This window comes from Somniosus microcephalus, chromosome 3 (genome assembly GCF_052327205.1).
Source record: "Somniosus microcephalus isolate GS21.2 chromosome 3, FLI_Smic_1.0, whole genome shotgun sequence".
Taxonomy (NCBI): Eukaryota; Metazoa; Chordata; class Chondrichthyes; order Squaliformes; family Somniosidae; genus Somniosus; species Somniosus microcephalus.
Window position 1 is genome coordinate 254,933,489 of NC_140989.1, and position 12,863 is coordinate 254,946,351.

At 51.8% G+C, this 12,863-nt stretch overlaps 1 protein-coding gene across 1 annotated transcript in view; it reads right to left on the reverse strand.

Moving 5' to 3' along the window:
• LOC147121851 (ral guanine nucleotide dissociation stimulator-like 1) overlaps positions 1–12,863 on the reverse strand; it is a 164,627-nt gene that overhangs the window by 142,841 nt on the left and 8,923 nt on the right. The window contains exon 6 of the mRNA XM_085982356.1: positions 12,289–12,373. Within this exon, the coding sequence (XP_085838482.1) occupies positions 12,289–12,373 (85 nt within the window). The remainder of the gene's footprint in view (positions 1–12,288; positions 12,374–12,863) is intronic.

A 12,863-nucleotide genomic window follows, 5' to 3' on the forward strand; every position in this document is an offset into this window, starting at 1 on the left:
CAGACTGGGAACCTCGGTTTTTCCCTCGTAGCGGCTAATGGCGCAGCTATTCGAACGTTCCAGAAGCGGCAGGTCGAAGTCTGTTTCGGCGGTCAGCGCTTCTTTTGGGATTTCGTCATGGCTACAGTCTCGCAGCCTATCCTAGGGGCAGATTTTCTGTGTGCCAACAGCCTGCTAGTCGATGTCCGACACCGCCGGCTGATCAATGCGGCCACCTTCCACTCGATCCCGTGCTTCCACGGTACCTCCATGGCGCATTCCATTGCCTGTGCTTTTCCTCCTCCAGATGACTTCATGCGGCTCCTCGGGGAGTTTCCGGAGCTGACAAGGCCCACCTTCTCCTCTTCAGCGATGAAACATGGTCACAGATCACAGATCACAGATCACAGATCACAGAAACCCCACAGTGCAGATAGAGGCCATTTCGGCCCATCGAGCCTGCACCGACACATATCCCACCCGATCCCCGTAACCCCTACACCAACACATATCCCACCCTATCCCCGTAACCCCACGTATTTAACCCCCTAACACTAAGGGTCAATTTATCATGGCCAATCAACCTAACCCGCACATCTTTGGACTGTGGGAGGAAACCGGAGCACCCGGAGGAAACCCACGCAAACACGGGGAGAATGTGCAAACTCCACACAGACAGTCACCCGAGGCCGGATTCGAACCCGGGTCCCTGGCGCTGTGAGGCAACAGTGCTAACCACTATGCCACCGTGCTGTTGAACATCACATCACCACTACTGGCTCCCCGGTTTATGCGCGGGCTAGAAGGCTCGAACCCGGCAAGCTTGCAGCTGCGAAGGCGGAGTTCGCCACAATGGAGCGGCTCGGCATCATTAGGCGATCGAACAGTCCCTGGTCTTCGCCTCTCCACATCGTGCCGAAACCAGGCGGCGGCTGGCGGCCATGCGGTGACTACCGACGCCTCAACGACGCCACCACTCCGGATCGGTACTCGATCCTGCATATCCAGGACTTCTCGGTCCACTTGGCGGGCAATACTATCTTCTCTAAAGTCGACCTCGTCCGTGGATATCACCAGGTTCCAGTGCACCCACAAGACGTCCCGAAAACCGCTGTCATCGCCCCTTTTGGCCTCCGAGTTCCTGCGGATGCCGTTTGGCTTAAAGAACGCAGCACAGGCGTTCCAGCGTTTAATGGACTCCGTTCTTCAGGACCTGCGTTTCCTTTTCATCTACCTTGACGACATACTCATCGCCAGTGCCAGCAAGGAGGAGCACATCTCCCATTTGCATTCCCTCTTTACGCGCCTCAGTCAACGCAGTTTAATCATCAACCCTGCCAAGTGCCAGTTCGGCCTGCGACAAATCGACTTCCTGGGACACCGCATAACATCGGACGGCGCCGTACCTTTGGTGACGAAGGTTGAGGCGGTTACTTCTTTCCCACGGCCGTCGACAGTCAAGGCCTTGCAGGAGTTCCTGGGGATGGTCAACTTCTACCACCGTTTCATCCCCAAGACGGCTCAACTCATGCAACCCTTCTTCGGGGCCCTCAAGGGCAAGTCCGGTAAAGACCCAATCAGCTGGACAGCTGAAATGATCCAGGCATTCGGTGACACCAAGAGCGCTTTGGCCAACGCAACCATGCTGGCACACCCACTTCCAGGTGCTACTATCGCCCTTACCACCAACGCGTCAGACTACACCATCGGTGCGGTGCAAGAGCAATGGGTCAAGGCACGTGGCAACCGCTGGCGTTTTTCAGCCGTCAATTGCGAACAAATGAAAAAAAGTACAGCACCTTCGATAGGGAACTACTGGCCCTTTTCCTCGCCATTCGCCATTTCCGGTTTTTATTGGAGGGGCGCCCCTTCACGGCTTTTGTCGACCACAAACCCCTTATGTTCGCCATGGCCAAGACCACCGAACCGTGGTTCGCTCGTCAACAACGTCACTTGACATTCATTTCCGAATTTACTACGGACATTCAACATGTGCCTGGTAAGGACAACCTGGTGGCAGATTGCCTCTCCCGTGAGACGGTCCACGCGGTGCACCTGGGGGTCGACTACGCCCTCATGGCGAAAGATCAGGTTTCGGATTCGGAGGTCCAATCATATCGAACCGTTCCCTCCAGCTTCCAAGCGACCGACGTCGTCTTCCAGGACGCAGGTGTCACGCTCTTTGCGACGTTTCCATGGGCGTTCCTCGTCCCATAGTGCCAGTCGCATGGCGCCGGAGGGTTTCTGATGCCATACACGGGTTGTCGCACCCAGGGATGAAGGCTTCGCAACGACTCATGTCAGCCAAGTTTGTCTGGAAGGGGATGCACATCGATGTCCGTGACTGGGCTAATACCTGCGTCGTATGCCAGAAGGCCAAAGTCCAGCGTCATGTCAAGGCTCCAGTAGCTGCATTTACTGTTCCGGAGCATCATTTCCACCACGTGCATGTGGACCTCGTGGGGCCGCTTCCGCCTTCTCGGGGTTATACTCATCTCCTTACCACAGTGGACCGCACCACTAGGTGGCCAGAGGCAATTCCTTTGGTTTCCACCACGTCAGCGGACGTCGCTAGAGCTTTCATCTCCTGTTGGGTCGCCCGTTTCGGAGTACCGGCGGACATCTCTTCTGACCGCGGGCCACAGTTTTCCTCGGATCTTTGGAATGCTGTGGCTCAGGAGCTCGGTACCAAGCTTCATCGCACCACCACCTATCATCCGCAGGCAAACGGCCTTTGCGAGCGATTCCACAGGTCGCTTAAAGCCTCTCTTCGGGCCAGTCTTCAAGGCGCAGGATGGGTGGACAGATTCCCATGGGTCCTGTTGGGTCTCCGTACAGCGCCCAAAGATGATCGACAATCGTCTTCAGCTGAACTAGTCTATGGCCAGCTGCTCCAGGTACCAGGAGATTTCCTCCCTTCGCCCACAGAGCCATGGTCCGCCTCCCGGCAACTCGTTCGCCACCAAGAAGTGGCCAGATGCTTTGCCCCGATACCTACGTCCAATCACGGTTTGCAGACCTCCTACGTGCCACCGGGACTGAAGACTGCGGAGTATGTCTTCATCCGACACGACGCTCACCGGGATCCGCTCAAGCCTCCTTACACTGGTCCTTTCCGCGTCATCGAACCGGGTGACAAATCCTTTTTGGTCGACGTCGGAGGGAAACCAGATCACATCTCGGTGGACCGCTTGAAGCCGGCTCACCTGGACCTGGACCACCCTGTCGTAGTCGCTCAACCACCCAAACGTGGCCGACCGCCCGTAGCCGCCGCACCTGATCAACCAAAGCTGCCTGACAACCCATCTGCGCTCGCCGCACCTGCTCATCCGCCACAGACTGCCAACGCGTCCACTGGTCGTCAACTTCCTCTACCAGGGTATCGAAGTCGATTGGACAGGCTCATCAGGCCTCCTCCTCGCCTCACCTTTTCTGTTAAAGACAATTCTGGGGGGCGCATGTGGCGGAGCTACCAAAGGACTCAGAGCGGTTGTACATAATTCCTTCAACAGCAATGTAGTTACTGTCTGTGCCTGTACCTTTAATTACACTGTTTGACTGTACAATGCCAGTTACCTTTACAGCACGTGATGACGTCATGCCGTCAGTCACGTGATGCCCCAACGGCAGGAAGAACGTCATGACGTCACTCTCCTGATCAGGGGATCAGTCCTCGTGGAGCCCTCAAGGAGAATAGACCTGTTATTGATGTGTCCTAGCAGTTTCCAGTTTAAGCTCGTTTGTTTTCATTAAAGTTCATTAATTTAATTACCTGAGTCGAACTCAGTCTTTTTGATAGGAACCTCCGTTCCTACAACAGAGTAAATTATGCCTCCAAGTCTCACTGCATTGTGAAAACAGCACTGATGTGGCAGCTAAGGGATGAATTCTGATACAAATTATCTAAGGATAATTTCAGGCCACTATTCCTCTCAAGGCAGTACCTCGAAGACAGATCTTTTTAAAAAACATCAAGCACATATTTTAGAACCATAACAAACTGATAACGTTTCTTTTCTGTGGATCCTTTATTAAAGATAATATTTGAAAGAAATTGAGTATAAAAGTAGTGGCTGATCTATCTACCCACAACCCCCGCCCACATACATTTTTGAAATTTTTGTAAAGTGTAATAATTCATACAAACCCTTCGTCTCTTTTCAAAGTTGATAAAACCACCCTATAGGAGACAAACAAGGAGAAAAAACCCATTAATTTGACTTGTAAAAAGGTTGGATTGTGCAAGATTATGGACTTGGATGGTCAGGGGTGAAATGCAAGTCATGTAAACTTGGTTCCAAATTAGTATGGGGTCAAGACTCAATCACGTGTACAATACCAATGGATGTAAGAAATGTACTGCCGGGTCATTATCTTGTACAACACACCAAGTCCTTCTGTGCAGTCAAATTTGTCAATATCAAGTTGACTACACAAGTGAGCAGGTAGTTGAGAATGAAATGGTGTCTTATATCCAATTAACAGAAAATTACCTGCACACAATAAGAACATGCAATTTATACAGACAATTTTTTTTTCAGGATATGGAAAAAAATATATATTCATAATCAGCTGCATAGTAATTTCCATGCGTCTTCATTCACAAACTGTTTGATTCACAGCACAAAACATCAAATTACCTAAGCCATGCATGTATTTCTCTAATGTACGACTTTGATCAATCACATTAGTGGTTTCATTGTCACTTTGATTCTCATCTTCAAGCAACTTGCATTGATATGGTAACTATAGCAACCATCAGCAAGGAAGAATCCCAACATGTGGTAAAACATGAACAAACTTACTTCAACATAATCTGGAAAAGCGGTGTCCAACATTATCAGATCAGTCAAGAAAGTGCCAAGGTAGAGCACAGTTCCTTGCATCACACCCTATAAAGTAGAGGCAAATTTGTTCAACCCATTTTGAATGAGTTAAGCACCACATTTCTAAAACATACTACCCCCATACTTAACTCCTCCTCCTTAGTATGCAACGAAATCAATTTGCAACCAGAACAATGTGGCCATTTAAATACAGAATGATATTGTGGGATACAAAGCTAGACCCATATAGACCAGGAGGGTTCGGAGTTTGATCCCTTGTCCGTGCTGCATTAACCAATCTCAATCTTTGTGTCATTTTTTCATTTGAAAGTTGGGAGCTCTTCCACACGTTAGGGGTTATAAATGGCATTGCCCATTCTTGCTTATTGTGCACACATCAAGTTATACAAGTGAAAAGATGATTTGAAAATGTATATCTATATATATAAAGCGGCTCTTCTGTCTGTCTGTCTGTCTGTCTGTCCGCCTGGTCTCGATGCGTTTGGAAGTTACAGAGCGTACCGACGCGCGCGTCGCCTCAAAAGAAAGCTTGCGATTCCGGACCGGTCATCGGCCTATTTACATTTCGGCCGGACAAAAATCCCGCCCGCGGTATCCCAAAAACGTTCAGCGTTCCGCTCATTAGCATCTCATTAGCGACCGTGTGACGTCGAGGTCTTCCTACAGTTGAGTGTCGAGCGACTCGACGATTGACCAATCCTACGCTTCGGTGACCTGACCGGTCGACCAATCGGTGCATGTGTGGGCGGGCCTTATCCTTCTGAACCGAGGTGAGTGGCCGCCATCTTGATTTTCCACAATTTTTTCCCCCACACTTTGTGTGTGTTAGGGAACTAAGGTAAATATTTGAATTATGTGTTAGGGAATTAATTAACAATTTATTTCAGTTTTATATTGTGTTTAGCAACCCCCCCCCTCCCTCCTCCTCACCCTCGCGCAGGGGGGACTCGGTGCTGGTCTCCAGGCCCGCTGCAGGCAGGCCTGAAGCTCCAAAAATTTCTCTATCTCTCTCTCTTCCCTCTCTCTCTCTCCTTCTCCTCCTCCCTCTCTCTCCTTCTCCTCTTCCCTCTCTACTTCCCCCTCTCAGGTTTGACGGTGTCGGGGCCCGAAGTGAGCCGCTCTAACGGCCGCCAGCCCGCGGGGTTTCCCTGCCTACTCCCCGCTCTAACGGCCGCCAGCCCGCGGGGTTTCCCTGCCTACTCCCCGCGGGCCGCCTCGCGCCGCTGGCACTGACCGCGCATGCGCCGCCCGCCCGCGAGAGCCCGCTCTGGATTTTTTTTTTTAAACGGCAAACACGCATGCGCACGGCCGTTGCGCAGCCGCCTTGACGCCGGCACGCATGCGCACAGCCCCCGTGATGCCAGCACAAAGCCTCGTGAGATCGCGCGGGGGGGAGCCTTGGGAAATCGCGGGGGGGGGGGGTGGGGAGAGCCTTGGGAAATCGCGGGGGGAGAGAGCCTCGGGAAATCGCGGGGGGCAGGGGGGGAGAGAGCCTCGGGAAACAGCGGGGGGAGAGAGCCTCGGGAAATCGCGGGGGGCGGAGAGAGCCTCGGGAAATCGCGGGGGGCGGAGAGAGCCTCGGGAAATCGCGGGGGGCGGAGAGAGCCTCGGGAAATCGCGGGGGGCGGAGAGAGCCTCGGGAAATCGCGGGGGGGAGAGAGCCTCGGGAAATCATGGGGGGGGAGAGAGCCTCGGGAAATCGCGGGGGCAGGGGGAGAGAGCCTCGGGAAATCGCGGGGGGGAGAGAGCCTCGGGAAATCGCGGGGGGGGGGAGAGAGCCTCGGGAAATCATGGGGGGGAGAGAGCCTCGGGAAATCGCGGGGGGGAGAGAGCCTCGGGAAATCGCGGGGGGGGAGAGAGCCTCGGGAAATCGCGGGGGGGGGGAGAGCCTCGGGAAATCGCGGGGGGAGAGAGCCTCGGGAAATCGCGGGGGGGAGAGAGAGCCTCGGGAAATCGCGGGGGGGAGAGAGCCTCGGGAAATCGCGGGGGGGGAGAGCCTCGGGAAATCATGGGGGGGAGAGAGCCTCGGGAAATCGCGGGGGGGAGAGAGCCTCGGGAAATCGCGGGGGGGAGAGAGCCTCGGGAAATCGCGGGGGGGAGAGAGCCTCGGGAAATCGCGGGGGGGGAGAGAGCCTCGGGAAATCGCGGGGGGGAGAGAGCCTCGGGAAATCGCGGGGGGGAGAGCCTCGGGAAATCATGGGGGGGAGAGAGCCTCGGGAAATCGCGGGGGGGAGAGAGCCTCGGGAAATCGCGGGGGGGAGAGCCTCGGGAAATCATGGGGGGGAGAGAGCCTCGGGAAATCATGGGGGGGGAGAGAGCCTCGGGAAATCGCGGGGGGAGAGAGCCTCGGGAAATCATGGGGGGGGAGAGAGCCTCGGGAAATCATGGGGGGGGAGAGAGCCTCGGGAAATCATGGGGGGGGAGAGAGCCTCGGGAAATCGCGGGGGGGAGAGAGCCTCGGGAAATCGCGGGGGGGGGGGGAGAGCCTCGGGAAATCGCGGGGGGGGGGGAGGAGAGCCTCGGGAAATCGCGGGGGGGCGGTGGGGGAGAGCCTCGGGAAATCGCGGGGGGGGGGGGGAGAGCCTCGGGAAATCGCGGGGGGGGGGTGGGGGAGAGCCTCGGGAAATCGCGGGGGGGGGGAGAGCCTCGGGAAATCGCGGGGGGGGGCGGAGAGCCTCGGGAAATCGCGGGGGGGGGGTGGAGAGCCTCGGGAAATCGCGGGGGGGGGGGGAGAGCCTCGGGAAATCGCGGGGGGTGGGGGGAGGGCCTCGGGAAATCGCGGGGGGGGGGGAAAGCCTCGGGAAATCGCGGGGGGGAGAGAGCCTCGGGAAATCGCGGGGGGGGGGAGAGCCTCGGGAAATCGCGGTGGGGAGAGCCTTGGGAAATCGCGGTGGGGGGGGGTGGAGAGCCTCGGGAAATCGCGGGGGGGGGGGAGAGCCTCGGGAAATCGCGGGGGGGAGAGCCTCGGGAAATCACGGGGGGCGGGGGGGAGAGAGCCTCGGGAAATCGCGGGGGGGAGAGCCTCGGGAAATCGCGGAGGGGGGGGGGAGAGCCTCGGGAAATCGCGGGGGGGAGAGCCTCGGGAAATCGCGGGGGGGGGGGGAAGAGAGAGCCTCGGGAAATCGTGGGGGAGAGAGAGAGAGAGAGAGAGGGTGGGGGAGAAGAGAGAGGGGGTGGGGGAGAAGAGAGAGAGGGGGAGGGGAGCGGAGAGAGGGTGGGGGGAGGGGAGAGAGGGTGGGGGAGGGGAGAGAGCGAGGGAGGGTGGGGGGAGGGGGGAGAGGGTGGGGGGAGCGAGAGGGTGGGGGAGCGAGAGAGGGTGGGGGAGCGAGAGGGTGGGGGGAGGGGAGAGAGGGTGGGGGGAGGGAGGGAGGGTGGGGGGAGGGGAGCGAGAGGGGGGAGGGCAGGGAGAGGGGGGGAGGGAGGGTGAGAGTAAAGCAGGGAGAGACGGGGAGGGAGAGAGGGTGAGGGAGGGAGAGCGTGAGGAGAGGGGGAGGGAGAGTAAAGCAGGGAGAGACGGGGGAGGGAGAGAGAGGGTGAGGGAGGGAAAAAGAGTGAAGGGGCGGGACAGGGAGGGAAAGAGTAAAGGGGTGGGAGAGCTTACCTTCTTCCTTCCTTCGCAGGGGTCCATCGGGCCACCTTCCCCCCCCCCCCCGTCGCGCTCTCTCTCTTCCCCCCCGTCGCGTTCTCTCTCTTCCCCCCCGTCGCGCTCTCTCTCTTCCCCCCCGTCGCGCTCTCTCTCTTCCCCCCCGTCGCGCGCTCTCTTTCCCCCCGTCGCGCTCTCTCTTTCCCCCCGTCGCGCTCTCTCTCTTTCCCCCCGTCGCTCTCTCTCTCTTCCCCCGTCGCGCTCTCTCTCTTCCCCCCCGTCGCGCGCTCTCTTCCCCCCCGTCGCGCTCTCCCTCTTCCCCCCGTCGCGCTCTCTCTCTTCCCCCCGTCGCGCTCTCTCTCTTCCCCCCGTCGCGCTCTCTCTCTTCCCCCCGTCGCGCTCTCTCTCTTCCCCCCGTCGCGCTCTCTCTCTTCCCCCGTCGCGCTCTCTCTTCCCCCAGTCGCGCTCTCTCTCTTCCCCCCGTCGCGCTCTCTCTCTTTGTTTTGTATAAAGTTTTGTATAAAGTTATATATATGTTATGTTAATGGGAAATAGTATGTTGTAAGCTAAAAAGGGAGGATTGTGGTGTATGTAACTGTTCTACCTTTAAGAGAACTATTGTATGTAACAGTCTACCTTTAAGAGAACTATTTTAGGTATGGCACTATTTTGTTGGCTGCTGTATACTGTAATACCGACGGTGACCACACCGGTATATAAGTGCGGTGTCAGGATTTATTGGGCAGATTCGCCCTGACCTTCGAATAGTAAAGTCCTGTTTTAAGTTACTCTTGTAGTCTGTGTATTAATTCAATATACAACCCACAGACTTTACAGAAATCATGAGCAATGCATCAATATTCCTTTTACATATTATTACAGGAGAAACCTTTACTAAACAGTTACATCATTTGAATTTGCATTTTCGCCTATATATTCTTTAAAGAAACTCACAAGAGGAACCATCCTTCATGGTGCACATTTGCAACTACAAAAATAAGCTACTTTCGGATTCACCCCAGATAGAAATTGGTTCAATATTCAATACCGTGTGCTAAAAATAAAAACCATTCAATAGAAAGGCTGCTATTGTGTACCCAATTTAGTCTTCCATTAGAATATGCCCAAGGATAACGAAAGGTGGACAGGGAGCAAGAGACCGATGTGGTGGCATAGGATAGGGGAAATTCTGAGGCAAGCACCTTGATGGCAAGGTAGTCAGTCAGGACAAGAGATCTTATTAGAGTTCAGAAAATGGAGAGTCTGACAGATTTATGCTTTTAGAACTCAGAATCATGACCTCCTAATAAAAATACTGCAGTTAGTCCTCTTCAAATACAGAACAAAAATGCTTTGACTATATCTGAAATCGATTAGGAATTAAACAGAAAACCCATGCTTTGACAATTTTCTGTTCTACAAACAATGAGCACCAAGATTTTTATAATTAACCAACACCAGGTCTAATTAATCACTTAGCAAGTGGAGGAATGAACCAGATAAAAGGAATGGCCATAATGAGAGAGTTAGGAGTGATGACTGATAACTTGGCTGAAAAGATGAGTTTTCAGAAGGTTTTTGAAGTGGAGAGGTGCAGGAAATTAAGGAGGAGTTCCAAAGTTGGGCTGAAGCAACCAAAGGCTCTGCCACCAAATGGTGCAGTGAAGGGAGGGGGTGAATAAAAAGAGTAGAGCTGGGTGAAGGGTTGGGAGGTGATACGGGGGGGGCGGTAGGAAGTTTCAGAGATAGGTGAGGCAAGGCTGTAGAGAGGTTTGAAATGAGTACTTTAAGTTCAGTGCATTGGGGTAAAAGAGAGCCAACTTAGGTCAGTGAGGGGAGTGATCGACTAGCAAGACTGGGTACTGGCTGCCAAGTGTGAACCACATTTAAATTTATGGAGGCTAGACAAAAGTGGTTTTGGTGATGGAGAGGATGAGATGTTCAGCTCTGGGTGAAACAGGATGCTAAGGTTTTTCACAGTCCGGTTCAGACTGAGCAAGGGAGGGAGCTTCTGACAGGGGCCAAAAACAATGGCTTCTTGGTATCTTATGGTAATGATAAACATACCAGCGGATGTTATATTGTATGCACAGGGCAGTTGGTTCAATGTTCCCTAAAACAGCACAAGATGCACTGAACAGTCGCTACAACTGGCAGAGAGGCCATTTCACGAATGTGGGATTTTACTTGATGTTCGTGACTACTGTGCTGGCCATTCTATTTTAAACACGCATGAATATTCTATTATAGGAGATGCAGAAGCAAATTTAGGCCTCCTGGAAGTCCTGTTTCAGCTCAGAGTCCTTGCTGTCAGTCAGTTTAATGAAATAAGTAAAACTTAGGAAGGACTTTAAGATTAAAATACATATTTATGAATTGTAAGGTACAGTCCCCTAGCGATGGGTGCCATCCATCTTTAGAATATTACCATTTTCTTAAACACTAGCAAAAGCATCTGTACCAGTAGTTGCGCTATCTGCTTAGATTTGCTTCCCCCCTCCCCCAACCCTATTGAACACTTTAATCCAAATCAATAAAGGTGAATAACTTGCTTAAAAAGGGGAGGCCTAAACAAGGGGGGAAAAAAATTTCTCCTCAGGGAGCCAAGCATGGAAAACAGCTCGGCAGACATCACTGGTGGTGACAATGATGGTGGGGGGAGGGGGCAAGAGAGGAGAGGAGGAGGAGGAGGAGGAGGGGAGAAGAATATAGTTGTTGCAATTCCTAGAAGTCTAATAAACAACGTGTGCCATGTGCTCGAGGTGAATCATATTCTTTTTTAAAAAATACAAATATAATTCAGCTGAACTGAATTGTTGTCGTACTGCCAAACCTAGCAAATAAAAGTTACATCAACTTATTTTTTGTTGAACGACTGCCGGGCATTGCACAATCAAACCAAGCAACACACACTTTAAAACAGGCAAGCCTTTCAAACCTCTCAATTTGATTGAATGTGTTTTGGTCTTTAAGATACCAAGAGCCAGGTGTTGCCTGCCAAATCCAAAATGTGACCAATGTGTATTCCCAGTAAGGTTTGTTTTTTTGAAACTCTAAAGCTTTGGTATGCTTAGCTGTCCTTCAGAATATTCCTGGAATACCATCAAAAAACACCATCATATTTTTTGCCATGCAGACCAGAGAGAAGTAGTAGTAGTAGTAGTTATTAAACTGGGTCTTGGCCCAGAGAGCATAATCAGCATTCTCGAAGTATATGGCTCTCTATAGAGGTATGAAACTTGCTGAATATGATGCCAGATGCTCTAATTTATGACTGTTTTAGTACAAAACTATATGAAATTAAGATAGTTACAATCTAAAATATTCGGCAAACAAAGCTATTGAGTATAAATATGTCCCAGTTCTCATGCAGCTACTAATCCTCATCATTGAGAATAAAAAAGGAAAAGGAAGAAAAACAGGTGATAATTTAACTAATAATTACTTATGGGAACTAATTAAATGTGCAAGTTGCTGCACCTTGGGTTTTAATTACAAGGCCCTCCCAGTGCGCAAAGCAAAAAAGGAAAAAATGTTGGCACAAATCCCACTTTATACTTTGTTAGAAGAGTTCAAATTTCCAAGATAGATTCTTTCTCAGTGTTCATTACTACGGTTGCATCATTGGCATCATACCCAAGTTAGAAGTTTATTTATTAAAAAAAGTTAATTATAATATCCACCTCCATTATATGTATCAAGACTAACACAAGGCTTTGAAGAATCGAGCCAAGCCAGACCACCTAGTACACAGTGCACTTATCCCCCTAATGCTTGATTGGCTGACAACACCCATGTGCATTCAGCGATCAGTTTTTTTTTAAAAAACACTGACCACACCACGAATATGGATACACTGGGCCAAGTCCAACATCTTACCCTCATTAGCAGCTCTCGGCTGATCAGATGGTTATTTCGATTGGAGACTATTTCTGAAAGCTCTTTAAACATCAACATGCTGTCCCTAGTCAAGAGAATGAGACAAATTAGTCATGAGAGGATAGAGGCAGATTAACTAACTGCGGTCAAGGGTTCAGACGTGAAACAGGTAGCAAAAATAAAGGCAGGTGGTGCAGGGGTTAAGAGCTTTGCAGAACCAAAAGCAATGAATGGCCTTAGCTACCCTTCACCAAATCCCATGGCAGCAAGATAAACCTGCGAGAAACCTAAAAATCAGGGCAGGATCAAACGGTCTGTATCACAGGGATGAAACTACAGGCGCATGATTTAAAAAATTTAAGCACACTTCCTCGGAAGATGAAGGACTGCATCATCTCTGCGCTTTTAGCAACTCATACAAACCACCATCTTACATACTCATACAAACCACCATCTGACAAACCGAGCACAGCACATCCGCAGAGGGAGAATTTTGAGGCAAGTTACATCTACTAGACAATCAGTAATGGAATAAGAGAGTTTGAAAATTAAGCTGTTGAACAGTTATTATTCTA